At 42.1% G+C, this 27,435-nt stretch overlaps 2 protein-coding genes across 4 annotated transcripts in view; one reads left to right on the top strand and one right to left on the bottom strand.

The window, feature by feature from the left end:
• haus5 (HAUS augmin-like complex, subunit 5) overlaps positions 1–5,646 on the top strand; it is a 49,085-nt gene extending 43,439 nt beyond the window's left edge. Inside the window, exon 19 of the mRNA XM_060932495.1 lies at positions 5,240–5,646. Coding sequence (XP_060788478.1) covers positions 5,240–5,342 — 103 coding nt within the window. The 3' untranslated portion in view covers positions 5,343–5,646. The remainder of the gene's footprint in view (positions 1–5,239) is intronic.
• Positions 5,550–27,435, bottom strand: part of fzr1a (fizzy/cell division cycle 20 related 1a) — a 35,617-nt gene continuing 13,731 nt past the window's right edge. For all 3 annotated transcript variants that reach the window (XM_060932497.1, XM_060932496.1, XM_060932498.1), the window contains exons 10-14: positions 21,688–21,872; positions 21,376–21,609; positions 9,314–9,418; positions 6,047–6,139; positions 5,550–5,944 (exon numbers count right to left, since the gene is read on the bottom strand). In XM_060932497.1, coding sequence (XP_060788480.1) covers positions 5,903–5,944; positions 6,047–6,139; positions 9,314–9,418; positions 21,376–21,609; positions 21,688–21,872 — 659 coding nt within the window. In that variant the 3' untranslated portion in view covers positions 5,550–5,902. The remainder of the gene's footprint in view (positions 5,945–6,046; positions 6,140–9,313; positions 9,419–21,375; positions 21,610–21,687; positions 21,873–27,435) is intronic.

Genomic DNA, 27,435 nt, shown 5'->3' with positions numbered 1-27,435 from the left:
TCAGCCTGCAGCGTGAACGTAGTGTCGGATCCTATAAATATGCCCCGCCCTGTGAGGCGTGTCTTGTGTTCTCCATACGGTATTTTGTAGCCTGCTGACATGCTTCACTTTGGTGTAAAGTGGGTGTGGGTGTGGTGTATCTTGGACGCTATTGGCTGCTGTATAAATCAGTCAAGCAATTCAACACAACGCCCTTCTTCCTGTTTCAAAAGGAAATACATCAAGATAGAGAGAAGAATTCTTCCTCATGAAGATGTGGACTGGATCATCAATAATGGCAATTTATTTTTGAGGCATTTTATAACATAATTCAGCTGCATGAGAAATGAGATCGCCATGACAACCTTCATCCTCATAGAAGCAGTCTTATGCATGGGGTGGTGGTGATGTAATCATTTATCACTGTTTGGAGTTTACAAAGTGATTAATAGGCTAGATACTGAATTTTTAAAAAGTTCTGCTTTGGTGCAATGCTGGTCAGGTGCTGTGTGAAACCTTGGAAACGAACAGGTCTGAGTTTCCCCAAAAGTGTCGCGTTAAATGGTAGAGCGAGCAGAACAACGAACACTCACTCTCTCCTAGTTAAGATGCTCTTAGGAAACCCACCAGCTTAGCTGCTTGTATTTAAATTAGGGCTGGCGAATTTAGCACGATAATGATGCAAGATTAACATGTTCTGTGCCCCTCCCTCCCGTGTAGTTTGGGAAATCAGGAAGTGATGTAGCGCGAGCAATGCAGTGACTAGCTGGTCAGCGTAAGTCGTGGTGAAGTGCACTTATGTACAGAATCAACTTGTATTGTTGCGTTCTGACTGTTTATAAATGCAGTTTTTGCCCGTGAATGTTCTGTATTTTACCAGCGAGTTACTGCAAAACCTCTTTCTGAGCTGTGTGCTTTAACAAATTTATTTGGGGGTTTTTTCGCGGTCCGGTTTCCATCAAATCCTGCGCTCTGATTGGCTGGTTATGGACCTCTGGTGACTTGCTCATTCACAACAACAAAAAAAACAGTCGCAATTTTTGCCAGCATTTCTCAGGAGAATAGCATTAATTTTACAGCATGGATAGTGATAACGACAGTGTTCACAGTGAAAGTGAGTTTTACTACCCTGAGGAAGAAGAAATAAAAGAAAACATTTCAGGAGAAAGCTAAAAACCTCTAACTGTTGCTAACGCCGAGCAAAAACATGGCTGAATCCTGAATGACTATTTGTATAAATAGGGGACTACATAGGCGGCAAAATGTAGTTTTTTTTTTTTTTTTTTTCCTGCCATGGAAGTGCACTTGTATACCGAGGACGAAGCAATTTGCGTTACAGCCGTGAATGAAGATTCAAAATGGCGGCTCGGCTCGGTTTTCCCTTTCGGGCGCTCTCGTTTTCTGTTAGAATTTGGTAAAGAAAAAAATAAATTATTTACCAGCTTAAGGTCGGTCAGTACTTTCAAGACCTTGGTCACGATACGGACCTCCCAGCTGGTAAATAACACATTCTGCTAAACTCTCAAAATTACAAACTTAATTCTACTTTATTTTTTAGATGCAGTGGGGAATAAAAGTTATTTTTGTTGTAGCCAGCCTTATCCATCCTGACCTGGCCACATACATAAAGTAAGCAGATTTGTGCACTCTCCAAAAACTTGGAAAGTATCCCCTTTAAGGTACATTTTAGAACAGATTTTAAAAAAAGTGTGAGATTAATCGAGTGACAGCCCTGATTTAAATGCCTACAGCTGAACTGTGAAACATAAACCAGGAAGTGAAAGGAGCAGATTATTTTCACATTAAAGGAGAACTGAAGTCATTTTTAAACTTGCTTTATTTCTTAATTATCGTGTTATTCAATTACGTTTTCGGTTTTAGTAACCTTATATTGTGACTTGTATTGGCAACTAATTGCAATTAAATATTATACTTATCGGCCTGTTCGGTTTTTAGCCGTGTTGAGTTTAGTTCGTTTGATCCACGGCAGGCGTCGCTTATCCGCGCGATCTTCGCGAGACTTCGAAACGTCAAGTGTCAGCCAGGTGTCAGTGCCGCCATTTTGAAAACTGTTTTCCAAACGAAGTATTGCACAAAACCAAGTTTAAATGACTGCCATCAAAACTTCCAGCTTGATTACGTTAGCAGATGTTGGTCAACCCTGTGTCTGAAATCGGGCACTATGGAGCACTTCCATGTGACGTCACAGCCGATCCAGATTGTGACAGACGCCATCTTGTCGGTCAAACGCCATTTTCCGCCTTCTACCTTTTCTTCTGGAAAACCCTACTATATACAATTCTACTACAACGGCTGCGGCTACAAGCTCTCCCTACCTGTGCATGTTTTTTGTGTGTATTTTTGCGTGTTGTTCGTCTGTACCGGACTTCAATATCCACTACAACCGTATGGACTTACTGGACATGGGTTTCCAGCAGAAAATGACGGTTTGTAGCGATTTCCATCGCATGCACAACATTCCGGACGAGATAGTGAGACCAGCGGGGTCTCCGTGGATTGTTATCGGAAGCAAAAGCGAGGCTGCAGAGCTGGCCTGTTGACTAAGCTCAGAAAACAGCCACTCAAACCTCCACTGCCAAGCCTCTACCTCTCCAACGCCAGATCCATGGTAAACAAGACGGACGATTTGGAATTACAGCTGGAATTACCTTATTCTATTATCGGCTGGTCAGTGCTATCAGTACTAGTAATACTTAAGTGACTTACCCGTCCAATGAGGATTGTTATTTTCTTGTTTACAAGATGCCACATCTGAGGGCGACTGACAAATCCTGAATTTCTGTAAAGATAACTGTCCATAGATTTATAAGCACGCAGTGCTTCACCACTGAACAGCGAGGGAAAGTTAATGAGGTAATTATACACATCTGGGTATTCCACCTCTGGCAGTTCTATATCCACTGACACGGTCGTGAAAACTCCGTCCGGTAATCGATAAGGGTCACTAATCTGTAGATCGTTTATTTTAGACATATATCTAGTTATCTGTTCATTAGAAAAATGAGCCGTGTAGTCCGTCGGTTGAAAGTGATCCATTCTGTACACGAGTGCAGCAGTATTCAGCGGTGTTTTTTACCGACAAGATGGCGGCTGTGTACTTTCCGGTCACATGACTGCAAGATCTCTATTGGCAACTAATTGCAATTAAATATTATACTTATCGGCCTATTCGGTTTTTAGCCGTGTTGAATTTAGTCCGTTTGGTCCACGGCAGGCATTGCTTATCCGCGCGATCTTCACGAGACTTGTGCGAGACTTCGAAACGTCAAGCGTCGGCGTCACCATTTTGAAAACTGTTTTCCAAACGAAGTATTGCAGAAAACCGGAGTTTAAATGACTGCCATCAAAACAAACAAAACTTCCAGCTTGATTACGTTAGCAGATGTTGGTCAACCCTGTGTCTGAAATCGGGCACTATACACTGAGGACACCATTTTGTATTGCTGTCCGAAACCTTAGTGAGGATTATTTACACCCTATATAGTGCACTCAAAGTATCCCACAATGCATTATGAAAAGTAGTGTACTGAGATATCCCATCATGCATTGTCACGCTGAAATAAATCAAATTTAAAAAAAAACATATTTGATTTAATAGAACTGAAAGATGGAGGGGCTTTGGGAAATGCGCTCAGTATAATATGGATTTATTTTGAAAACCCACCAGCTGACTGATCTGGCACGTTTTAATTGTGTGACCGTAATGACGTAAATACCAGTGCGATGGAGTAGTGTCCGAAAGTGTTTTTTCATTTTCCGCTGTCTCGCACAGGTCTCAACGAATCTTGTTTACAGCCATCGCAGTGACAAAATAGTGATCAAAAATGCGTTCCTATATTTAATAAAATGAGAAATAGAATTCTGATGATAAATTTGCCTTCAATTCCCCTTTAAAGGGATAGTTCGGGATTTTTGACATGAATCTGTATGGCATCCCCATCAATAGTGTCGTGCAAACACACTGACTTACCCCTGACAGCATCCTGTGAGTCCAGTTCTTGTCCAGTTTTGGTCCAGACGAAAGTAGTCCGGCAAGTTTGTTGGGGTCACGAAAGTAAAACGTTTTTCGTCTCAAAACAGTGTGTGTTCAAAAGAGTGATATATTTGCATCACAAAACCGTTGCCAAATAAAAAGTCAGACCTCGAAATCGCTTGGCACTATTTTCTCTCCCTTCTTATCACTGCGCACTGCCGCCAGGTGACAGTGAAACGCAGACCCACTAAGCTGGTGGGAGACCAAGGCTGCACTCGATCCACGGCTTACACACGTGATGGCACGGAGGATGTGTATAGTGGCAGCATCTGTCACCCCAGAGAGGATCTTTTCAAAAGCAGGACAGATTATAACTGAGAGGAGAAATAGAATCAGAATTAACTAGTTAATTGCAGCAATTAAAGGAATAGGTAGGAAAAGGAAGGCGCAAAGACACCGCGCAGCGCCTGAAAACGGGTTTTCAGGCGCTGCGTGGTGTCTTTGCGCCTGCAGCGGTGCTTTGCCTGTGCTGTGGCTGAAAATAGTTCCAGATATAAATTGGTCTAGTAAATCCCTTCGTGTTAATTTGCATTGATATGTGTACTCGATGTGAATGTACAAGTCATGAGAAATAATTATAAAAAATCTTGAGTTATTTAATTCACTTTTGCAACGACAATGCTAGCTGGACACGCCAGCGACTAAGCTAAGCTAACCTGGGCGTTTCCAGATCAGGACAATGGCTGGGTCGGCTACAAAACGCTTTGGCTCACTCATCCAGCTCTAGGGACTGCAGGGACTGACTCAATTTCATTTGGGGGTGGCGTACTCCTTTAAATCAAAAATAAAATCTCAGGAGCCGTTTGGGAGCCAAAAGAGCCGAAATTCCCATCACTAGTAAACAATGAATGAAACAGCCGTGGCTGTCACCTGGCGGCAGTGCGCAGTGATAAGAAGGGAGAGAAAATAGTGCCAAGCGATTTCGAGGTCTGACTTTTTATTTGGCAACGGTTTTGTGATGCAAATATATCACTCTTTTGAACACATACTGTTTTGAGACGAAAAACGTTTTACTTTCGTGACCCCAACAAACTTGCTGGACAAGAACTGGACTCACAGGATGCTGTCAGGGGTAAGTCAGTGTGTTTGCACGACACTATTGATGGGGATGCCATACAGATTCATGTCAAAAATCCCAAACTATCCTTAACACCACGCAGAGCTATTCTTAGTGTTTTAACCATTGCCATGTGTGTGTGTGTGTAGGTGGGAGCAGCCGGCTCAGTTCGCTCTACCGGACGTGCAGCAGGAGGGACTGACTTTCCAGCAGTGGCTGCAGCGATGGAAACTGGCTACCAAGGAACTTTAAACTCATATTTCTAAATATGGGTCCTTTTACAATATATTAAAGGAGCGGTTGGTAACACTTTTTTTTTATGTATCGTCAGCATTCTCGTTTTCCTTTTTAGGAAAAAGGAGGCAGGGCTGACCAGCTCTGTTCTAGCTAGAGGCGGGACTAGCTCACATACAAATAAAACTTGTGCATGTGGGGCGTAAGAAAATAATCAAGCCGCACTGCTCTTTCAGGGTGATTTGTATTGTTGGCATCTTAATATACAGTCAATTTTTAATATACACACTGATTCTCTCCAATAAACAATCATTTTGCTACACATACTTTGATTCTGATTAAGTGTCGCCTGTGGTTTTCATTTACAAGCTTTCTTCCATGAGCGTTAGTTACAATCAGGCTTACGTTATTAGACACATCATGGGAACATAAACTGTACACACAAAAAAAAAAAACCACGATGGCAGTGCAGCGGCACATCCGCAAGTCCAAAACTGTACAGTGTCCACTGTGGAAGGGGAAAAAAATGCTGTCCGTAAGAAGTGGGTGTAAACGATGAGATCCTGAGCTCCGCCCCTTTACCGTATCCTAGTGAACAGGTTTAAAACAGACACTGACTCCTGAAAACAAACACAAAGGCAGATTTGTTCTTATTAACTGCATTTAAACAAAGCTTTTGAAGCTGAACTCGCACATCAACATGAAAAGCGTGTCATGTTTACCTTCGTTGATCGAGTTTTACTAAACACGTTCCAGAACCGCAGCGTTTCATCACCTGCTCCGGTCACGATGGCTTCCCCATCTGGAGACATCGCCTGGAAAAGGAGGAGAGAAATAAGAAGCTGTAGGACCAAAACACCTTATTTTCATCGATAACTCATTGTGAGCGTCGCTTAACGAGACCGTAAAAGGAGAACTGAAATCATTTTTAAACTTGCTTTATTTAATTAATGGTATTATTCAATTTCGGTTTTTAGCCGTGTTGAATTTAGTTCATTTTGTCGATGGCAGGCGTCACTTAGTCTGGCTAACGCGACTGCAAAGCTCTGCGAGCATTTGGTCTGGCTAACATATTAAGCCCAACCGTTTCCCAGAGCCCGTGGTTGACCCGCCTCCCTGAAATGCCTCAGTTTGCTACTGGTCGAAGCCAGAAAAGGCTGTGACGAAGCTTAAACCAATCACATCACTCTTTCCTCTGACATATGTGACGCAACGGGGCTAACTGGTAGATTAAACTCTTACCGAAGCCGGTCGGGAGCAAGGCCAAAACTTCCTTCCTTTCAATAAATACCTCCAGGGCTGCTCTTTGCTCCGTTTTCAATGAGAACTTCCCGTTGAATGCTTTCAATACAGCATCTATGCGTGAATGAAGCGCTTCCGGTCGCAGTTCTACTACGTCACTGCCTTGAACACGCCTCTACCCAGGGCCGTTGGAGATGCTCAAAGTTGATTGGTTCCCAATTTTTCAAGAGCTTGGAAATGCTGGAGATAGCTTGCCTGGCCAGACTAAGCTCGCAACAGGCCCTCGTGTTGCGTCACGCTTAGGATGGGCGGGCCCAGGCTAGGCGTCGCTGATCCTCACAAGACTTCAAGTGTCAGCGCCGCCATTTTGAAAACTGTTTTCCAAACGAAATATTACACAAAAACGAGTTTAAATGACGATTACTGCCTACTTTTTTCAAACTTTCCTGATTGCTATCAAAACTTCCAGCTTGATTTCCGCTGTACGTTTTACAACCCCGATTCCAAAAAAGTTGGGACAAAGTACAAATTGTAAATAAAAACGGAATGCAATAATTTACAAATCTCAAAAACTGATATTGTATTCACAATAGAACATAGACAACATATCAAATGTCGAAAGTGAGACATTTTGAAATTTCATGCCAAATATTGGCTCATTTGAAATTTCATGACAGCAACACATCTCAAAAAAGTTGGGACAGGGGCAATAAGAGGCTGGAAAAGTTAAAGGTACAAAAAAGGAACAGCTGGAGGACCAAATTGCAACTCATTAGGTCAATTGGCAATAGGTCATTAACATGACTGGGTATAAAAAGAGCATCTTGGAGTGGCAGCGGCTCTCAGAAGTAAAGATGGGAAGAGGATCACCAATCCCCCTAATTCTGCGCCGACAAATAGTGGAGCAATATCAGAAAGGAGTTCGACAGTGTAAAATTGCAAAGAGTTTGAACATATCATCATCTACAGTGCATAATATCATCAAAAGATTCAGAGAATCTGGAAGAATCTCTGTGCGTAAGGGTCAAGTCCGGAAAACCATACCGGGTGCCCGTGATCTTCGGGCCCTTAGACGGCACTGCATCACATACAGGCATGCTTCTGTATTGGAAATCACAAAATGGGCTCAGGAATATTTCCAGAGAACATTATCTGTGAACACAATTCACCGTGCCATCCGCCATTGCCAGCTAAAACTTTATAGTTCAAAGAAGAAGCCGTATCTAAACATGATCCAGAAGCGCAGACGTCTTCTCTGGGCCAAGGCTCATTTAAAATGGACTGTGGCAAAGTGGAAAACTGTTCTGTGGTCAGACGAATCAAAATTTGAAGTTCTTTATGGAAATCAGGGACGCCGTGTCATTCGGACTAAAGAGGAGAAGGACGACCCAAGTTGTTATCAGCGCTCAGTTCAGAAGCCTGCATCTCTGATGGTATGGGGTTGCATTAGTGCGTGTGGCATGGGCAGCTTACACATCTGGAAAGACACCATCAATGCTGAAAGGTATATCCAGGTTCTAGAGCAACATATGCTCCCATCCAGACGACATCTCTTTCAGGGAAGACCTTGCATTTTCCAACATGACAATGCCAAACCACATACTGCATCAATTACAGCATCATGGCTGCGTAGAAGAAGGGTCCGGGTACTGAACTGGCCAGCCTGCAGTCCAGATCTTTCACCCATAGAAAACATTTGGCGCATCATAAAACGGAAGATACGACAAAAAAGACCTAAGACAGTTGAGCAACTAGAATCCTACATTAGACAAGAATGGGTTAACATTCCTATCCCTAAACTTGAGCAACTTGTCTCCTCAGTCCCCAGACGTTTACAGACTGTTGTAAAGAGAAAAGGGGATGTCTCACAGTGGGAAACATGGCCTTGTCCCAACTTTTTTGAGATGTGTTGTTGTCATGAAATTTAAAATCACCTCATTTTTCTCTTTAAATGATACGTTTTCTCAGTTTAAACATTTGATATGTCATCTATGTTCTATTCTGAATAAAATATGGAATTTTGAAACTTCCACATCATTGCATTCCGTTTTTATTTACAATTTGTACTTTGTCCCAACTTTTTTGGAATTGGGGTTGTACTTCCGTCCTACGATGTCTCGCACAGGTCGCAACGAGTCTCGTTTACGGCTGTCGCTTTGACATATGGACTGATATATTACAGAGCATATTTCAAACACTCATAACTTGCTATAGCAGCGACAACATAGCGATCAAACATGCATTCCGATATTTTTAAAAAAAAAAAAATTGCCTTCAACTCCCCTTTAATGTTCATGGAAGGAGTCTCCAGTGTCAGCACTTTCTGACCAGGGAAAGTCTTCATTACAGGACTTTACATTATTTTGGTACCAAGTTTGGTTTTTGGTCTTTAAGATATTTTCTCTCTTGCAGTAAAGAGAAGCTGGAGAGGGAATATTACAGCAGCTACAACGTTCCACATCATTACATGCATCAACTATTAACGGACATGAAACTTCTTTAATTAATAGAAGAACTGCGCTCTTTGAAAAGGCTGCTGTGATCGAAGCAGAACGACACTTCCAGATGTGCTGTTAGGGTGGCAAAAGTAACTCCGCTTCATATCGGGTCACGTCACACTACTCTGTTGTTGATGGTTTTCCTTTTAGTCAGTTTGGCTCTTTCTATCCAACATGCTGCAAACAAACGAGCAAAAAGACTTCGATTCAGAAAATTATTAATAATTTAAAAAAATAAAAAATACTCACCAGATAAAGCACTCTGTAGGAGTGACCGGTCAGTTTGGCTATCTGAGTCAGAGACGGGTATTTCCACACTAGGATCTGGTTCTGAGAGTAACCGTGTGTGCTAACCTGCAGAGGAACAAACACACAATGAATCAGGAAAACATTCTGACTCACTTTTATGCCAATTCAACACTATTCTATCCATATTTTACTGGATATGAGCAATCGCGTGCTCTGATTGGCTACTCTACTACTAGGATATCAGCTCATATACCGTGAGTAGAGAAAAACAAAATGGTGGAGCGTGTTGCTGAACCAACCGAGGACGAAATAAAAACTCTACTCGAAAACAACCCCCCCCCCAAAAAAAAAAAGATTAATAATAATAAATATGGTAAGAACATTTTTTTTAAGGAATTATAGCATTTTTCACAAATTGCTCCCGTCATTTCACCAGTTTGTTTACATTCCAAGCAGAAAGGATCAGGGCTGCAACAACGAATCGATAAAATCGATAAAAATTGATTATTAAAAGTGTTGGCAACGAATTTCATTATCGATTCGTCGTGTCGCGTGATTACAAATGCCGCTTTTCCACTACAAACGCGGCTGAGTTGGGCTGAGCCGTGCCGTGCCGAGTCGAGCTGAGTGGGGCTGTTGGAGTTGCATTTCGACTACAACCGCGCTGAACCGTGCTGGCTGGAAGTGGGTGGACACATTGGGTGGAGTTAGCGAAAGTGGGTGGACGTCAGGTGATGTCGTTAAGCAGCGCAAACAGTGACATCAGTGATCTTTTAAGCGGTAGTCTCACGACCCGGATAGTAAACAATAAACATGGAGGACATGGAGTCGTTAGTGTTGCTGGTCTTGGTGCTGTGGCTTGTTGTCACCGACAACGCGGATAAATACTGGCAAGAGCGTATAGATGAGGCGAGGCGCATAAGGCTTCAGAAATTCTTGTAATTCTTCCGGGTTTGCGGTGTTTACAGATCCCAGCGTGCTCGCGGGGCGTGTGTGGGCATGTGAGGACACTCCTCACCAATCAGTGCACAGGGGAGTGTCTGCTCACGCCCCCAACCTCACTCGGCACGGTTTGGCTCGCTTCAGCCCCACTCCAAAACCGTGCGAGTTTTAGGGGCTAAGCAGGGCTGAAACGAGCTGAGTCGTGCTGGTTTTTGGTAGTCGAAACGCGAGCCGTGTCGGGCTGAAGTGAGCTGAAAAGGGTAGTGGAAAAGGGCCAAAAGTCACAGACCGTTTGAACAAAGTCGTTCTATTATTAAAAAAGTCTCTGGTTTGAGTTGAGCGCGGAGTTCACACTCCGGAGCAGAAGGTGGCGGTAATGCACCATTAAGCTGGATGCCAGCCAAACAAGCAGAGTTGAGCTCGGAGCGGAGTTGTTTAGAAACATGGCGGAAGCGGAGAAACCGGTGCGACCAAAATCATCTAAAGTGTGGGAGCATTTCACGCCAAACAAAACGAATAAGTGTGTTACTTGTAAAATGTGCAAAAGTGACATGACCTGGCACGAGAGCACCACAGTAACGATCCAGCACCTGAAACGAAAACACGTTGGAGTCATTGATGAGGAGGACGGGAGTTCAACAGCAGGGTAATGGTGCGTTCATGTGCTATGGGAATTATGGTAAATACCAAACGCCGACATGGAAAGCACACATGAACGCCCCCTCTTGTGGTATTTTCCACTGGGCAACTCGTAGAAAATTGTGATACACGAGTTGCCGAGATGAGATGAACTTTAACCTTTCAACATGGCGGCGAGCGTGGCATTCAGTGTGTTCAGAAAATCTCTACTTGTCATGATCAGGAAATATTCAGCATTATTTACCTTTGGACTTTTGATAACTCATATTCCTGCTGCAGCTGATGAACAAGGCAATCTATAATTGTTTTAGCCAAATAACAGGCCTGATTCTGAATCTGGTCCACCATCTTTAATTTGTCAACAACAACAAAAGCATGTGAACACAACACACTGGTAAATACCACTTCCCAACTGGAAAATATCATCTTCCCATAGCACATGAACACAGCATAAGTCACTATGACACCTACGTTTGTTCCGCTTTGAAGTGATGAAACGTAACGTTAACATCCCTCCAAAGCTCGTCTGGTGCTGGTGTTTGCTCGATGTCCAGCTTGACAAGCGAGCCTGAGTCAGGAGCATGTGGACATGCTCACATTTTTGCATTGCAATGCAAAGTGTCTGAGCAAAGGGAGTGAGAGAGAGTGTGAGTGTGTGTGAGTTTGTGCAACTGTGAGTGTTTTCTGATTTGTATTTTTCTTTATTTTTTTATAATTTATTTATTGTTCTGACCACTCAGATCCCTTTAAAAAATATATACCTCTTTTTGTGCACTTTATTTTAAAAAAGCTTATATTTTTTATTATTATTTTTTTTTTACTGCTCAGGGATGATCAAGGATCAACATGTTTTTGCACTTTTGCACTAAAGATTTTTTGCACTGTGAATTGTTTTTTTTTAATAAAGGGCTGGAAACTAATGCTTTTTTGTTTGTTTTTTTATCCGATTCATCGATTAATCGAAAAAATAATCGACAGATTAATCGATTATTAAAATAATCGTTAGTTGCAGCCAGTGATGGGAATAACGGCGTTAGAATAAACAGCGTTACTAACGGCATTACTTTTTTTAGTAACGAGTAATCTAACTAATTACTTTTTACATCGTTATAACGCCGTTCTCGTTACTTACAATAAAATACTATGCGTTACTTTATTAAAGCTGTTCTCATCTGGCACGCTGCTCGTTCAGCCTTTCTTTACTCTGCTTTAGTGTGGGGCGGGGAGACACGAGACAACGGCACAGTAAGCCAATCAGAGTAGATTTGGACAACATATGTAGGTAGGCCACGCCTACTGCACTACTGCGCACGCTTTCAATCGGAAGACACAGCGATGACGAGCGGTCAGCCCAGCACTGCGCTTTCACACTGGAAATACAGCCAGGACTTTTCATTACTTGAAATAAAAGGCAAGAGTGTTTACGTGCAATGCACATTATGTCGAGGAACAAAGCGTTTGTCCTCGTCAGTGGCCAGTAATTAGTAACAATTTTAATAACTGCAAAAATATATTACATTTGATAGATGTCTTATCTCACATTGTCCCACAAAAATATTAATATAGTGTAGATAACATTACTAATTGGTTCTGTTAAGTGTCCATTTCAGTCATTAAACACATTTAACATTCACTTTTATTATGATTACACTAATTGAATTTGATTTTTTTTTTGAGGGGGAACAAAATGTAACGGAATAATTACTTTCCCTGGTAATTAGTTACTTTTATGACAAAGTAACTCCGTTACTAACTCAGTTACTTTTTGGGAAAAGTAACTAGTAACTATAATTACTTTTTGAAAGTAACGTGCCCAACACTGGTTGCAGCCCCAGAAAGGATTTTGTCGGACGTTTTGTATAAAAGATTTTAATTTATCGAATTTGCAAAAAATTTAAATAAATATAAAAAGAGTGCTCTGAGAGTACAATATCTCCTGCTGACAACTATAAACATGCTATAAAGGCCATAACTCCGGTAAAATGCGACTGAATTGAATGAAATTGGAATATGCGTATTACGGACATACTGTATAACAAAGACTCCTGTGAAGTTTTGTGAAATTCCTCCAAGAATTTAGCCTAGTAAACTAGACCCACCCGCCTAGCGGCCAAAAATATTTTTGCCTAGCGAATGGGTCTAGCCTCGCACCATATAAACAAAAACACCCCGGGCATCAAATCGTGCCCGCCAATCACAACGCAAGGTTTTTGTTTGGATTCTTTGGGCGGGCTTTTGCAGGAGTGACGACAAAGCTGCGCGACGCTGGAGAAAGCGCAACAGGAAAGATGGCTACGGCTAGTGAACAGCGCGCGTTTGACTCCGCTTTGGAATCAGTTTTAGAAGAATCAGACTTGGAGTTTTCGTTGAAACATGAGCAGGAAGAGGCTCTCCGCTCATTCCTTTTCAAGAATGACGTTTTCGCTGTTTTGCCGACCGGCTATGGCAAAAGTCTGATCTACCAGCTGGCTCCGCTCGTAGCCAAAAGGATGGGGCTAGTTTGTGCAGTACGAAGAATTAATAAACAGCTTTGAAACATTACTTTGTGATTGTTTCTTATTTTCCCGTTATTTTAAATTTAAGGGAAATTATTTCACCAAACACCACTAAATAAAAACTCTCAAAAACAGTTTAAACAAACCCTTGAAAAAAATAAGTGTATGTTAAGTATGTGGTACAGACTCCAAACTTGTGGTCATTATCTCCAAAATTAATATCTAGAACCTGTTTATTAATTAATACGCATTTTGAAAAATTATTTATTTCAAGGCCTCCCCCACTGCTTTCTGTCGCTCTGACTATGTCACAGTCACTGTTGCGCTGATTGGTCAGAGCGTTGGCCTATACGCACAGAGACAGTTTGAAAGACAGCGGGTTGTTCCTCCTAACCGCTTCGGAAATGTCTACGGATCGAGGCCAGACTAAATATTCACATTTAGTCTGGCTTGCCAGGCTACCAAGAATTGTGAGGCGAGTTGATTTCAGAAGGTGAGCACCCTTCCCGGGACGGACGGATATCACCACGACATAATCCCCCATCGGGGGATAAAAATACTCCGTTTCTCAAAATCCCGTGAATGTGGATAGAATTAAACAGTTATTCCACTCAATCTTGTCATACACGGCTTATAGACAACTCGGTGCTACGCGCCTCGTCAGCTATCAGCTCGTGTACGACTCGATTTCATGGAATAACTGTTAAAGAAGAAGAAAGCACTAAATCCTCAAGCAGTTGAGGTGTCGGTTCACGGCTCTGCACAGACAGACAGGTGCCATTTGTTGTGTCATAACTGATGATAAAACTAATCTTAATTTAGAGAATTGTGTTGCTCCCTTTCTCTATTTTTTCATCTTCTTTAAAGTGCACATTCTGGACCAATTTAGGGTTTTGTTTTTTTATATGAAAGAATGTCCCTTTACACACTCATCCAGAAGGGTAATTTTGCACAAGGCCATCTGTCTACAGCAGAAAAAAATAAAATAACAAAACGCATCTGGAAAAATCCCAAGGGAGTCTGGAGCCAGATTCGTGACGTCACCTGCGGAAGCGCCAGCAGGCTGCGAGAGCTTTGCACGGTTTCAGTGCACAGCCTGTGTAGACAAAGCGCTCCCATTTCTCTCTCATTGTCCGACCTTTTGGGAAACGATGAGTACTAATCCCATCAAGATTGGTGTTGCTACACCCTCCTACGATACATCTGTTAACTTTTTTAATAATTACGTGATAACGCTGAAGAAATTTGCAGAAAACCACCAGGTTGTTTTCTCATAAACAAACCAGCGCTGACGTAGGATTCAGAAGGAGGCGTCCCGCACGTGACGTCACGAAAATCAACGTTTGCCGGGAAATCCAAATGCCAAGTTTTTTCAGAGGCGGACCAATTCGCCTCAAATGGCTCGATTTCAACTGAATTTCTCTGGTATTGCGCAAGGTAAAAAATAAAAAAAAAAACCCCGCAGAGAATGCAGAATGTGACAGAGATTTGACCAAAGTTTAATATAAAATAGGAGAATTACATTGATCTTCCTCCTGAATTTACCCGTGATATGCACTTTAACATAGTCTGGTTAACACCAGACCATATCACAAGTGAAATATGGTCTGGAATCCGCCTATTGAATTTCTCGTAGGGGAGGTGTGGTTTACGATTGTCAACGGCCGTTTATTGGACGTTGCGAATGTCTATCATTTGGCGTATACGTAGCCCATGGCCAATCATGGCAGTCGTACCCGGTGACGTAGTTAGAGCGACAAAGAAGAGAAGGAAAGAGAAAGCAAAACAAAAATAGGAAAACGCTGTTCTTTTTTTAAAACAAACTTTCGCTCTAAACTATTCAGAACAGTGTCTAAAGCTTGATCGAAAGTTTGGTTCGTATCGCTCGCCGCCATGTTAAATGTGATCCGTAAACAGTCCCAAATAAACTACAAGCTTCCGTTTGTCGAGTAGTACGCGTCACCGTCTTTCCACCCCTCCCCACTCTCTGACTGGCTCCCTAACTCAGGCGAGCCTTTAGACCATAGTTTCCATGCTGTCTTTTCAGATCAGAACGATTGTGCAAAGCAGCATGGGATTTCCCAGGCTAACTTTAACATACACCAATAATACAAAACTACTGTTTTTTCACAAAACGTGCTCAGTGTTTTTAGTCCCTGATCCAGTGAAGTAGCACGAGGTGGTGTTTTACAGACACTCCAAAGCTTTTCTGTAAGTCGCTCTGGATCAGGGCGTCGACGAAACACTGCGAAAATCATCAAAAGCCGTTTAACCTCTACGGTAAAATACCACAGATATAACCGCGCACTGGTGTAGTGGTTAGCGCTGTCGCCTCACAGCAAGAAGGTCCAGGTTCGAGCCCCGTGGCCAGCGAGGGCCTTTCTGTGCGGAGTTTGCATGTTCTCCCCGTGTCCGCGTGGGTTTCCTCCGGGTGCTCCAGTTTCCCCCACAGTCCAAAGACATGCAGGTTAGGTTAACTGGTGACTAAATTGACCGTAGGTGTGAATGGTTGTCTGTGTCTATGTGTCAGCCCTGTGATGACCTGGCGACTTGTCCAGGGTGTACCCCACCTTTCGCCCGTAGTCAGCTGGGATAGGATCCAGCTTGCCTGCGACCCTGTAGAACAGGATAAAGCGGCTACAGATAATGAGATGAGATGAGATAACCGCCCACTAGTCCCTGCTAACGATATGAAGGATTTGAGCTTTAATCTAAACCACAGCTTTCTCGTGTGTAAAGCTCCACACACTCAGGAGCGTGAGTACGAACGTTTTTCTGAAATGTACAGGATTTCCGCAAAGACCAGATTTCTTGTGTGAACGCTCGCTCGTATGGACGATTTAAGAATAAATCTGTTTGCTACCATCAGGCTGCATGTTGGGAAAACGGCGATGAGGAACGGATACCGAAAAGGGTAGGCGTATCTCTAAAATTAAAATAAAAAACACTAAAATCGACCCCACCCCAATGACAACAAGGGTGAATTACTGCAACACTATCTGGTTCCCGTTCTCACAAAAATCAGGAGCTAAAACTAGGGGTCGACCGATAATCGGCCTGGCCGATATATCAGGTCGATATTCTACATTTTTAGGGTTATCGGTATCGGCCATAATTTCCACCGATATCATGCCTTTTTGCAGCCATTTTGTTCCTAACGCGACTGTCACTGCACGTCCTTTCCTGCACTCGCCTCTCTGAGTTCAAGAACACGGTCCCGCCCACCACAACATCTGATTTGTTTGGCACAAGAGATATAGCCAATCGACACGTGTAGCTAAACGCTGTGAACTGTTTCAAGGCGGCCGTATGGGTACTCGGGCAGAAGCAGATCCCACTTCAAGGTAACGACACGCCGCTTTTGCCGCAATAAGTCACAAACACACAAGTTGCAAAAGCACATCATTATATGTTTACATTCTTCATCTACTACTCGTTAAAATTGTCCATTTGCATCTGTGTAGCCAGGCAAACTTAGCTTATGGAAGGAAGCACTTGAATTAGCCTACAACCAACTAGCCTCGCTGAAACTACATGTAATGTTGTCCATAGTAAGCAGTCCCCAGCATAACGTAGGCTGCAGTCATTTTTAAATCCCCGTCTGGAAGCGTTGTGAATGTGTCAGTAGTTCTACTCGAACATGTCTGTGAAGATTCTCAATCATCCATGACACCTTAGATGAGCTGGTCATCAGAATTCTGATTCTGATCCAGGAGAGGATAAATATCTGATACTCCCCATTAGTCAGACAGAACCGAGGAAGCCTTTTGGACAAGAGGTGAAACGTTTTCAAGAATCTTCAAGCAAGTCCAGTTGCCCATTTCTACCACCCACAGTTCTACTCGAACAGTAGAATGACAGCCATACAGAGAGGTGGTCAAGGGAAGACGAAATAAAACGTAGTGTTTGTGTTCTGTAGGCTAGCGCAAGCTTACTGGCTATTTGTTATGGTGATGAGTAAACTTCATGACGTGACTTGTGCTCAAAAAGCGCATTGCACTTGTATATGTTTGGTAACTTTATAAAGCGCTATTTGAACTAGAGCCCTGCACTCCCGCAGGAGTCCCGCGGGACCCGACGCAAAGCAGTGCGGCACGGGACAAATTTTGAAAGCTCATTGCGGGCGCGAGTGCACAATGCGGGCGCGGGTGGGAGAGGTGATAAGCTGCAGTCCCGCTAACTAAAAACGTGTTAAATTAATAATTTATAAATTTTAATTTAATGTCTATTGTATATAATTTGTGCTGGATATTTTATTTGGCATTAATGAAAACATTTTAAGATGCCTAAATTTGCGGATGTGGTCTAATCTCGCGTACGTTTCCGATTCCTTTCCGCTCTTCCGTGTTTGAGATCTCCAATCATGGCAGAAGAGCAGAGCTCCTCTAGTGAAGCTCACAGTGCTTCACAAGTAAGTGCTGCTTTAAAAAGAGGTACATTTACCGTTAAAAAGTCAAGAGCATTAGTCCTAAGTATTAAAAAGTATTAACTAGTATTAAAAAGGACTGTGTATCGCACAGATTGTTCAATTTAAAGCGAGAAATAGACAGTGTATAATCTGAGGAGCTGGTTGTGGTTGCGCAGCACTTCATATGAGAGGAGAATGAAATCGCGGTTGGAATCATAACGCCACAGACTCGGAAGTGGGAGTGTGAGTGCGCAAAGCGAGAGCTGTCAATCAAAGCGAGGGCTGTCAATCATGAGCGCATGCAGCGCTCAACTTGGAACGTGTCAGCAGAATGTCAGAGTCTAAACAATAAACTTACAATAAATGAAGGATCGGTCAGTGGAGAGCTCAGCTAAGCTCAGCATGTTTAATTCCCCAAGCCAATGACAAGAACTTTCGTGAGAAATAACGCGAACGTCTGCATCATGCGGGATTTGCGGGCGGGAGCGGGACAAAATATGGCAGGCGCGGGTGGGAGCGGGACTGAAAATCATAATTCTTTGCGGGAGCGGGACTGCACAATGCAGGAGCGGGACTGAAAATTCTGTCCCACGCAGACCTCTAATTTGAACATTTAAAACATGCCAGGTGTGATATGGTGCTAGCAGGCTATGTTTGTCAGGACGCTTGTTGTGGGCTCAGTAATTAATTGTGTCGTGGATGCACACTTGCTTGGATAAAGGGTAATGAACGAAATACAGTGGTGCTTGAAAGTTTGTGAACCCTTTAGAATTTTCTATATTTCTGCATCAATATGACCTAAAACATCATCAGATTTTCACACAAGTCCTAAAAGTAGACAAAGAGAACCCAGTTAAACAAATGAGACAAAAATATTATACTTGTTCATTTATTTATTGAGGAAAATGAGCCAAATGTTACATATCTGTGAGTGGCAAAAGTATGTGAACCTTTGCTTTCAGTATCTGGTGTGACCCCCTTGTGCAGCAATAACTGCAACTAAACGTTTCTGGTAACTGTTGATCAGTCCTGCACACCGGCTTGGAGGAATTTTAGCCCGTTCCTCCGTACAGAACAGCTTCAACTCTGGGATGTTGGTGGGTTTCCTCACATGAACTGCTCGCTTCAGGTCCTTCCACAACATTTCCATTGGATTAAGGTCAGGACTTTGACTTGGCCATTCCAAAACATTAACTTTATTCTTCTTTAACCATTCTTTGGTAGAATGACTTGTGTGCTTAGGGTCGTTGTCTTGCTGCATGACCCACCTTCTCTTGAGATTCAGTTCATGGACAGATGTCCTGACATTTTCCTTTAGAATTCACTGGTATAATTCAGAATACATTGTTCCATCAATGATGGCAAGCCGTCCTGGCCCAGATGCAGCAAAACAGGCCCAAACCATGATACTACCACCACCATGTTTCACAGATGGGATAAGGTTCTTATGCTGGAATGCAGCATTTTCCTTTCTCCAAACATAACGCTTCTCATTTAAACCAAAAAGTTCTATTTTGGTCTCATCCGTCCACAAAACATTTTTCCAATAGCCTTCTGGCTTGTCCACGTGCTCTTTAGCAAACTGCAGAAGAGCAGCAATGTTCTTTTTGGAGAGCAGTGGGTTTCTCCTTGCAACCCTGCCATGCACACCATTATTGTTCAGTGTTCTCCTGATGGTGGACTCATGAACATTTACATTAGCCAATGTGAGAGAGGCCTTCAGTTGCTTAGAAGTAACCCTGGGGTCCTTTGTGACCTTGCCGACTATTTCACGCCTTGCTCTTGGAGTGATCTTTGTTGGTCAACCACTCCTGGGGAGGGTAACAATGGTCTTGAATTTCCTCCATTTGTACACAATCTGTCTGACTGTGGATTGGTGGAGTCCAAACTCTTTAGAGATGGTTTTGTAATCTTTTCCAGCCTGATGAGCATCAACAACGCTTTTTCTGAGGTCCTCAGAAATCTCCTTTGTTCGTGCCATGATACACTTCCACAAACATGTGTTGTGAAGATCAGACTTTGATAGATCCCTGTTCTTTAAATAAAACAGGGTGCCCACTCACACCTGATTGTCGTCCCATTGATTGAAAACACCGGACTCTAATTTCACCTTCAAATTAACTGCTAATCCTAGAGGTTCACATACTTTTGCCACTCACAGATATGTAATATCGGATCATTTCCCTCAATAAATAAATGACCAAGTATAATATTTTTGTCTCATTTGTTTAACTGGGTTCTCTTTATCTACTTTTAGGACTTGTGTGAAAATCGGATGATGTTTTTGGTCATATTTATGCAGAAATATAGAAAATTCTCAAGGGTTCACAAACTTTCAAGCACCACTGTACATCAATTAAACTCTAAATGTTCTATGCTACTTCACATTGCGCTGTAATGCACTCCACTAGTATTTATAATTCTTGCGCAAGTGATTCTCCTCGCTAGCGCTTCTGATTCGGAAAGCGATATACTCTTAAAGGAGCAGCCGCTCCTTTTAACCAGAGCTTTTAACATGCAGAGCAACTGCGCTTCCTTCACTACAATATAATCCTCCTAAATTGGGAATATTAGGCTTGGGCATTAAAAGCATTAGAATGTAGACGGTTACTTGTTAAGTTGTTACATAATAGGGAGTGATAGCCGACTTTATGTTTGATTTTACTTTTTAAAAAATGCTGCAGGCAGCTCCCTACACTGGGTTTGTTATTTAAAAACTACTTGAAGTTGGTAAGTCTTACTTAGTTCTTAGTGTAAAAGAATCCAGAGTGTATTTTCATTTATTTTCCACTGAAAATGGTGAGCTGTAATATAGTAGGGAGTGATTTATTTTTTTATTGGTGAATATTTATTTTATTATTATTTTATTTCTCATTTTATTCTAACTAATGTTTGACTTTATTGTACAAATGCTGCTGGTATCTCCCTGCACAAAATCTCATCTCATCTCATTATCTCTAGCCGCTTTATCCTTCTACAGGGTCGCAGGCAAGCTGGAGCCTATCCCAGCTGACTACGGGCGAAAGGCGGGGTACACCCTGGACAAGTCGCCAGGTCATCACAGGGCTGACACATAGACACAGACAACCATTCACACTCACATTCACACCTACGCTCAATTTAGAGTCACCAGTTAACCTAACCTGCATGTCTTTGGACTGTGGGGGAAACCGGAGCACCCGGAGGAAACCCACGCGGACACGGGGAGAACATGCAAACTCCACACAGAAAGGCCCTCGCCGGCCCCGGGGCTCGAACCCGGACCTTCTTGCTGTGAGGCGACAGCGCTAACCACTACACCACCGTGCCGCCCACCCTGCACAAAATTTCATGTTCAATTTTACAATTAAACATACATTTCATGGATATGAAGGTCTGTGTCAGTGTGTGCTATGTTTAATTTCATGTGAATTATAATGTTTACATTTATCGGTTGCACATATCGGTTATCGGCATCCCAATTCCATAATAATCGGTATCGGCCCTGAAAAAAACATATCGGTCGATCCCTAGCTAAAACCACTGGCCTGAGGATGAAGTGTGTCTCCATGTGTGCGCGCGCCTCGGTGCACTCTTACCAGTTCATTAGTGTGTTTGGACCAGGCCAGGTTGCAGACCTGTGACCCGGTGTCGATGCACTGCAGCGGCTGAGCCGTGAGCGTGTTCCAGAAGCGGATGCAGCGGTCGGCCGTTCCTCCTCCGGACGCCAGCAGGCCGTGTTGGTGAGGAGACCACGCGATGGCCTTCACCGCCGCTAAATGCTCCGTGTACTGCTGAACGGGCGCCACGCTCGAGTGATTCCACACCAGCAGCTGAGTAACAGGAGCACAGTGTTCAGAAATACGGCGCGCGCTTCTAAACAACCTAACGCTTCGTTACGACACTTATACCTTGTTATCGTTTCCTCCGGAGGCGAGCAGCTGGTGGTCGGTGCTCCATTTAAGGCCGCACACTTCCTGCCTGTGGCCTTGCAGTCTGCGCTCGGACTGCAGCGGCGGCGTCCTGATGTCCCTCTGCAGGATCATACGGTCCCGACTGCCCGAGGAAAGCTGATCTGCGTTCCACGCCAAAGCACCTGACAACAACGGAGAAGAAAACGGACAGTCACAGTCATCAGTCACAGCCAGAGCTGTTCAAGTAATTTTTTTACGTTTAAAACGCACACACGGTCGCAGTGCTGCTACACGGTGCGTCCTTATCCCACTGCAGCAAGATGAAATAGAATATACACTGGGATTTTAAAATTGCTTTATTTACTTTTCTCGGCTTGTTATTCACTATACATGCTCACGACATTCATGCGTTCGATCCCTCATCAAAAAAGTCCCCATGCAGGGATTGGCCAAGGATGGCTCACGTGACACAAAACAGTTCCACCACTGAATAAGGAATGCATCTCGTGATGTCAAAAATTAAAGAGAGTCAGTTATGGTATATCCTGGATATACCATGAACTGGCATTACAATTTCAAGCTATAAAGCCGACTTGAGTCTATCGTTTGTAAAAAAGAAAGACAAAAAAATATATATATACACAAGTCATTAATACAATCGAAACAAAAACATTTCAACCATTTCAGATTTTCTACTGAACACCACACAAACAGCGTTCAGGTTTTGAGAGTCAGGAATTGTTTTTATGTGCCGCTTGGTCTCTTTTCCAAATAACGGTTTATGAGCCGACTCGAGTCCTGGCTGTGGCTCCGTGAGCATTTGTGTGCGCGCATCATGATCATGCCGAGTGAGACAGACGATAGCATGGCAAACAAACAGCATGGTACACTGCACACGCTCAGGTCGAAGGTCGTTCTGATGTAAACAACAAACATGGCTGCCTCCACTGAGTTTATGCCGAGATTCAAATCTCACAGACGAAAGTTAACACTTTTGGAATTTTTTGATGAGGGATATAAATCTAATATACCATGCACTGAGAGGCTCCGGTTGAAATTACGGATTCTCTTCGGTGACTAGCGTCGTACTATTTTCCCTCACCACGCAAATCACCTCAGAGAATCCATAATTTCAACCGGAGCCTGTCAGTGCATGGTATATGATTATTATTCTATCCACCTTCACTGGATATGAGCGATCGTGCGCTCTGATTGGCTACTCTGCTACGAGGATGTCCGCTCATATACTATAAGTAGAGAAAAACAAAATGGCAGCGCGTGTTGCTGAACCAACCGAGGATGAAGTAAAAACTACTTAAAAAAAAAAAAAAATATGGAATGAAAAAGTATTTGAGGGTAAGAACATTTCTTTTTATTTTTTAAGAATTATCATCACATTTTTCACAAACTGCTCCTGTCATTTCGCCGGTTTCTTTACGTTCTAAGCGGAAATGATTTTGTTGGCATTTTGTATAAAGTTTTATTTATCGAACTTGCAAAAAATAGAAATAGAAAAATGCTCCGTTTCTCAAAATCCAGTGACTGTGGAGAGAATAAAACAGTTATGGGTTGTTTTACAATCAGGGTACGCAAGCTAAAAATCACATGTAACACTTACCTTCAATATCAAAAGGCTTGACTAAGGGTCATCCATAATTTATCATCATCATCATCATGAGTCTACAAAGAGTAGACTTTTGAGCAACCCCCCTCCCTCTCCCCAAAAGTGTACATTAGCGGACAAAAAAAAAAAAAAAAAAAAAATGATGGCTCTACGTGGAATAGGAATTCAAAATAAAACCATGTCTTGTATTACTTTTTATTAAAATCGGATGACAGGACAATACAAAGATTCACAAGAGAAGAAAAGAAGACAAGACGGGTCCAGAAGTTTTCATAGAAAGCAGGCGATTCATTTTTCAGTCCCCCAGGATTCCGCGGGCCTTTTTTGTGATTGTTGTGGGCTAAAATGTCTGATGTTGCGGGGGTTTTCCAAAAAATTGCGATGAAAGTTGCGGTGTTTTTTTAGGTTTTTGTTGCGATTACACTGCGGGAGGAAGTGAAAGGTGCAAGGAATTGTTGCGATTTTCTCTTTTTGTGATAAAAATTGAGTGATAAGTTATTACTGAAAAACTATTGATTAAAAAAACAGACACTGAGAAATGGTCCTATAAACAACTTTACCAATATAAAAGATTACCAGGACTACAAAAATGCAGAAAAATAGGCTTTACTGATCCAAATGCTCCTGTTGGTTCAAAAGTTAAAGTGCAGAGAACCTCACAGCACAACATGAAGTTACCTTAAAATATAATATAAATGCCTCAGCTTTCATGCAAGAAAAAAAAAAAAACTATTAATACTAGTACTGTGTGCAGGCAGTCTCTCCTGAAGACTAAATTAAACAATAATTATAAACTAATAAAATAAATGGCTCAGGCTTCATAGAAGAAAAAAAAAAAAACAATTGGAACAGAATCTCTCAGTATGATGCTGAAGCTGCCTAAACAATGGAAAATAAAATACCATTTTGGCAAAAATGTTGGCATCCATTAATTTCTTGTATTAAGCAAAAAAAAAAATAAAGTGCACACAGTCCTTCACTGTAAACATAACACACTTTCAGTAACAGAATTTAAGCCTATATAAACACTGACTCGCACATGCTGCTTCTCTTGAACGTATGCACGGAAGTAAGGCGGAAGGTAGTTTGTCGACGTCACCTCAAGACGACGCCAATGATTGGTCAAATTTGCGGGAAAGTTGCGGTGATTGGATATAATTGCAACACCGCCCTGAATTCGCGGGGATTGGTTGAATTTGCAAATCGCAACATCCTGGAGGGTCTGTTTATGAAAATTAGGGACTGTCTTTTTAAGGGAAGCTGTTGCCTTTTGGCTTTGAAACGTTCGTTTTTTATTCTTTCCAAGCAGCCTGTCCTGCCCTAACTGCCTCCTGCCACTTCTCAGATGTATGCAGGAAACAATAAATGTTTAAAAACTGCTCGTACTCGTTTGAAGGAGTCTTGTGAATAGCGGTATTTCTGCTCTTCACAAATTTATAAATGCGGTCAAAATCTGGGTCAGCTGTTGTTGTTGCATTGAAGAAAGAAAGCGTGTAGAGCTAGCTGGCAAGACCGATGTGGCGCGAAATTTTTAACATGCCGGCCGCCGATTCGCACATTGACGGATCATCATTTTTTCATTTTTAAAAAGTGTACGCCTGGTCATTAACCCCCCCCGTGTACGGTTTGTACGCTCGAGATAATGATGAAAATTATGGATGACCCCTAAATAATCTTGGTTGTTTATTGTAGCCCTGTGATAGCTCTATTTACCATGCAAAAAAAATTTGGCGATAACGTTATTTTTGGTGAATGTATGGCAATATGTGTCATATTTAACAAAATTACTCGTGTCATTTAGAAAAAGTGCTTTTTTTGACCACAGGTAGCTCCAAAAGGGATGCACTTACATCATTCTTTATACCATAAAACAAATATTTGGTTCCATATCATTGGAAACATAGTTAAGTTTTAATGTTGAATGCCAGTAAGTTTTCAGACTATTTTGATCAAATTAGTATGTACAGTAATTGTGTCCAAAAAAATGTCCTCTCCGAGACAGCTAATTTTTCAATATAAAATAACATATCTAAAATGATTATTTTCATCCTAAAATGTGGTCAAGATATTGGGACATAAATATTAGCGACAACTGACACAAAGCTTACAGCCTTATATTTAAAAGCACTATGGAAGTAGTGGATTCTGAATTGTCAAAAAAAAAAAAGTCCTCTCCGAGAATCACTTCATTTGTTTCTCCCAGCCCTGCTTAAAGCTACACTTAATCTTCTTTAACTTATAGCAGATTACACAAAACTACCATACACACACGTCAAAAAATTACCTGAAATCTGTTCTTTAACTTGTCCTTCACTTAAAAACTGGTACAAGAACCAGTTTGAATCTATTTGAATTTTGGACCCCTGTGACACAAACTTTGTCCCCCGATTGTAAAACAACCCCTAAGCGGAAACCATTCTGTCGGACATTTTGTATGAAGTTTTTCTTTATCGAATTTGCAAAAAATAAAAATGGCGTGTTTCTCAAAATCTAGTGAATGTGGAGAGAATAAAACAGTTATTCCACTCAATCTCGTCGTACACGGCTTATAGCCAACTCGGTGCTACGCGTCTCGTCATGTACGACTCAGTTTCGTGGAATAACTGTTAGACAGCCGTTATATAGTGCAATACACACAACAGAATGATGCACAAAGAATGTGTGTGAAATATTTATAAATAAATAAAACGACTTTTTTGCATTTTCTCTCATGAACGATTTTATATAAAACCTCGATATCCAACAACACTATACTCCACTGTTAGAAGCTGCCTTTTGCCACATGCACATTCAAGTATAGTGAAATTCGTCCTCTGTATTTAACCCATCTGAAGCAGTGAAAACACACACACACACACACACACACACACACACACACACACACAGAGAGAGAGAGCAGTGGGCAGCTACGCTTCAGCACCCAGGGGGCAGTTGAGGTTTAGGTGTCTTGCTCAAGGGCACTTCAGCCCAACCTCAGGCCGATGCTGCCCCATGTTAAAGGAAAAGGCAACTTTTGTACAAAATCACCACTAATAGATAGATAAATATTAGTGCTGTCAAAAATGTTGCGTTATTAACGCGTTAACTTGACTCAATTTTAACGGCGATAATTTTTTTATCGCGAGATTAACGCTCTGTGGCATGATGTAGGTTTTTCATAAGCTTTTGAAACTGCCAGGAACTTGGAACAGTGACTTCGCTTAGAAAACCGATAGCAGCTAGACTGTAATGCCACGCCCCGCACAACCAGAGTCCTCTGCCCCCCCCCCAAAGAACCAGCGCGGGCAGGGCGCGCTAGTAGAGATGGGATTTATGGGTCTTTGATGGGATCCGCATCTTTGTGATCCGTTCTTTGAAAAGAGCCGTTCAAAAGACTGGCTCATTTGGCTCTGTTTAAAATATTTATTCAGTTTTAAGAAGACAGCGTCTAAAGAAGCCAGATCCCTCTGAACTGTAAACTCGATGCTATCCCAGAAATCCTTCCTGTAATATGCAAATTTGGCCGCCTCTGATTGGACAGCGCGACGCATCAACAGGCAGAAAGTGTAAAAGTACAAAATGTGTTAAGTGAGCTGAAACAGTAAAGATCAGATTCAATGCAATATTTATCAACGAACAACTTAAACTTAATATAATAGTGTACTTTATATTATAATCAAGCATGTCAAGCCTACCGTCACTGTGTAACCTGTCTCTCTTTAGTTGTAGACTAACTCAAGCAGTAGATCATTTCACTCATGGTTCTCTTGCTAGCCCCGCGCCGGTGCTCGGCTTAGGTTTCACTTTGCAGTGGCTGCGTCAAGACGCGTTATGCTTTGCAATAAAAAAATAAAAAAAAACATTGGTGCAAAGCAAGCCCATTCACTTTTTTATGCTCATAAGAGAATTACAATGGTTTATGTGACAAAAATGTGCAATTAAATTGCGATTAATCGCGAGTTAACTACGACAGTCTAGACATTAATCGCGATTAAATATTTTAATCGCTTGACAGCACTAATAAATATATAAAGTAATCGATCATGGAATTTATAGAGAAAGAACAGACCGCATAACAGTATCTTTTAACTTTTAATAATATGGGCTTGCGCTGAGCTCAGCGAAGATGCGTTCCGCCATAT

The sequence above is a fragment of the Neoarius graeffei genome, chromosome 10 (genome assembly GCF_027579695.1).
Source record: "Neoarius graeffei isolate fNeoGra1 chromosome 10, fNeoGra1.pri, whole genome shotgun sequence".
NCBI classification, from domain to species: domain Eukaryota; kingdom Metazoa; phylum Chordata; class Actinopteri; order Siluriformes; family Ariidae; genus Neoarius; species Neoarius graeffei.
The sequence above is the reverse complement of the archived record's forward strand: the minus strand, read 5'-3'. Positions and strand labels throughout refer to the sequence as shown.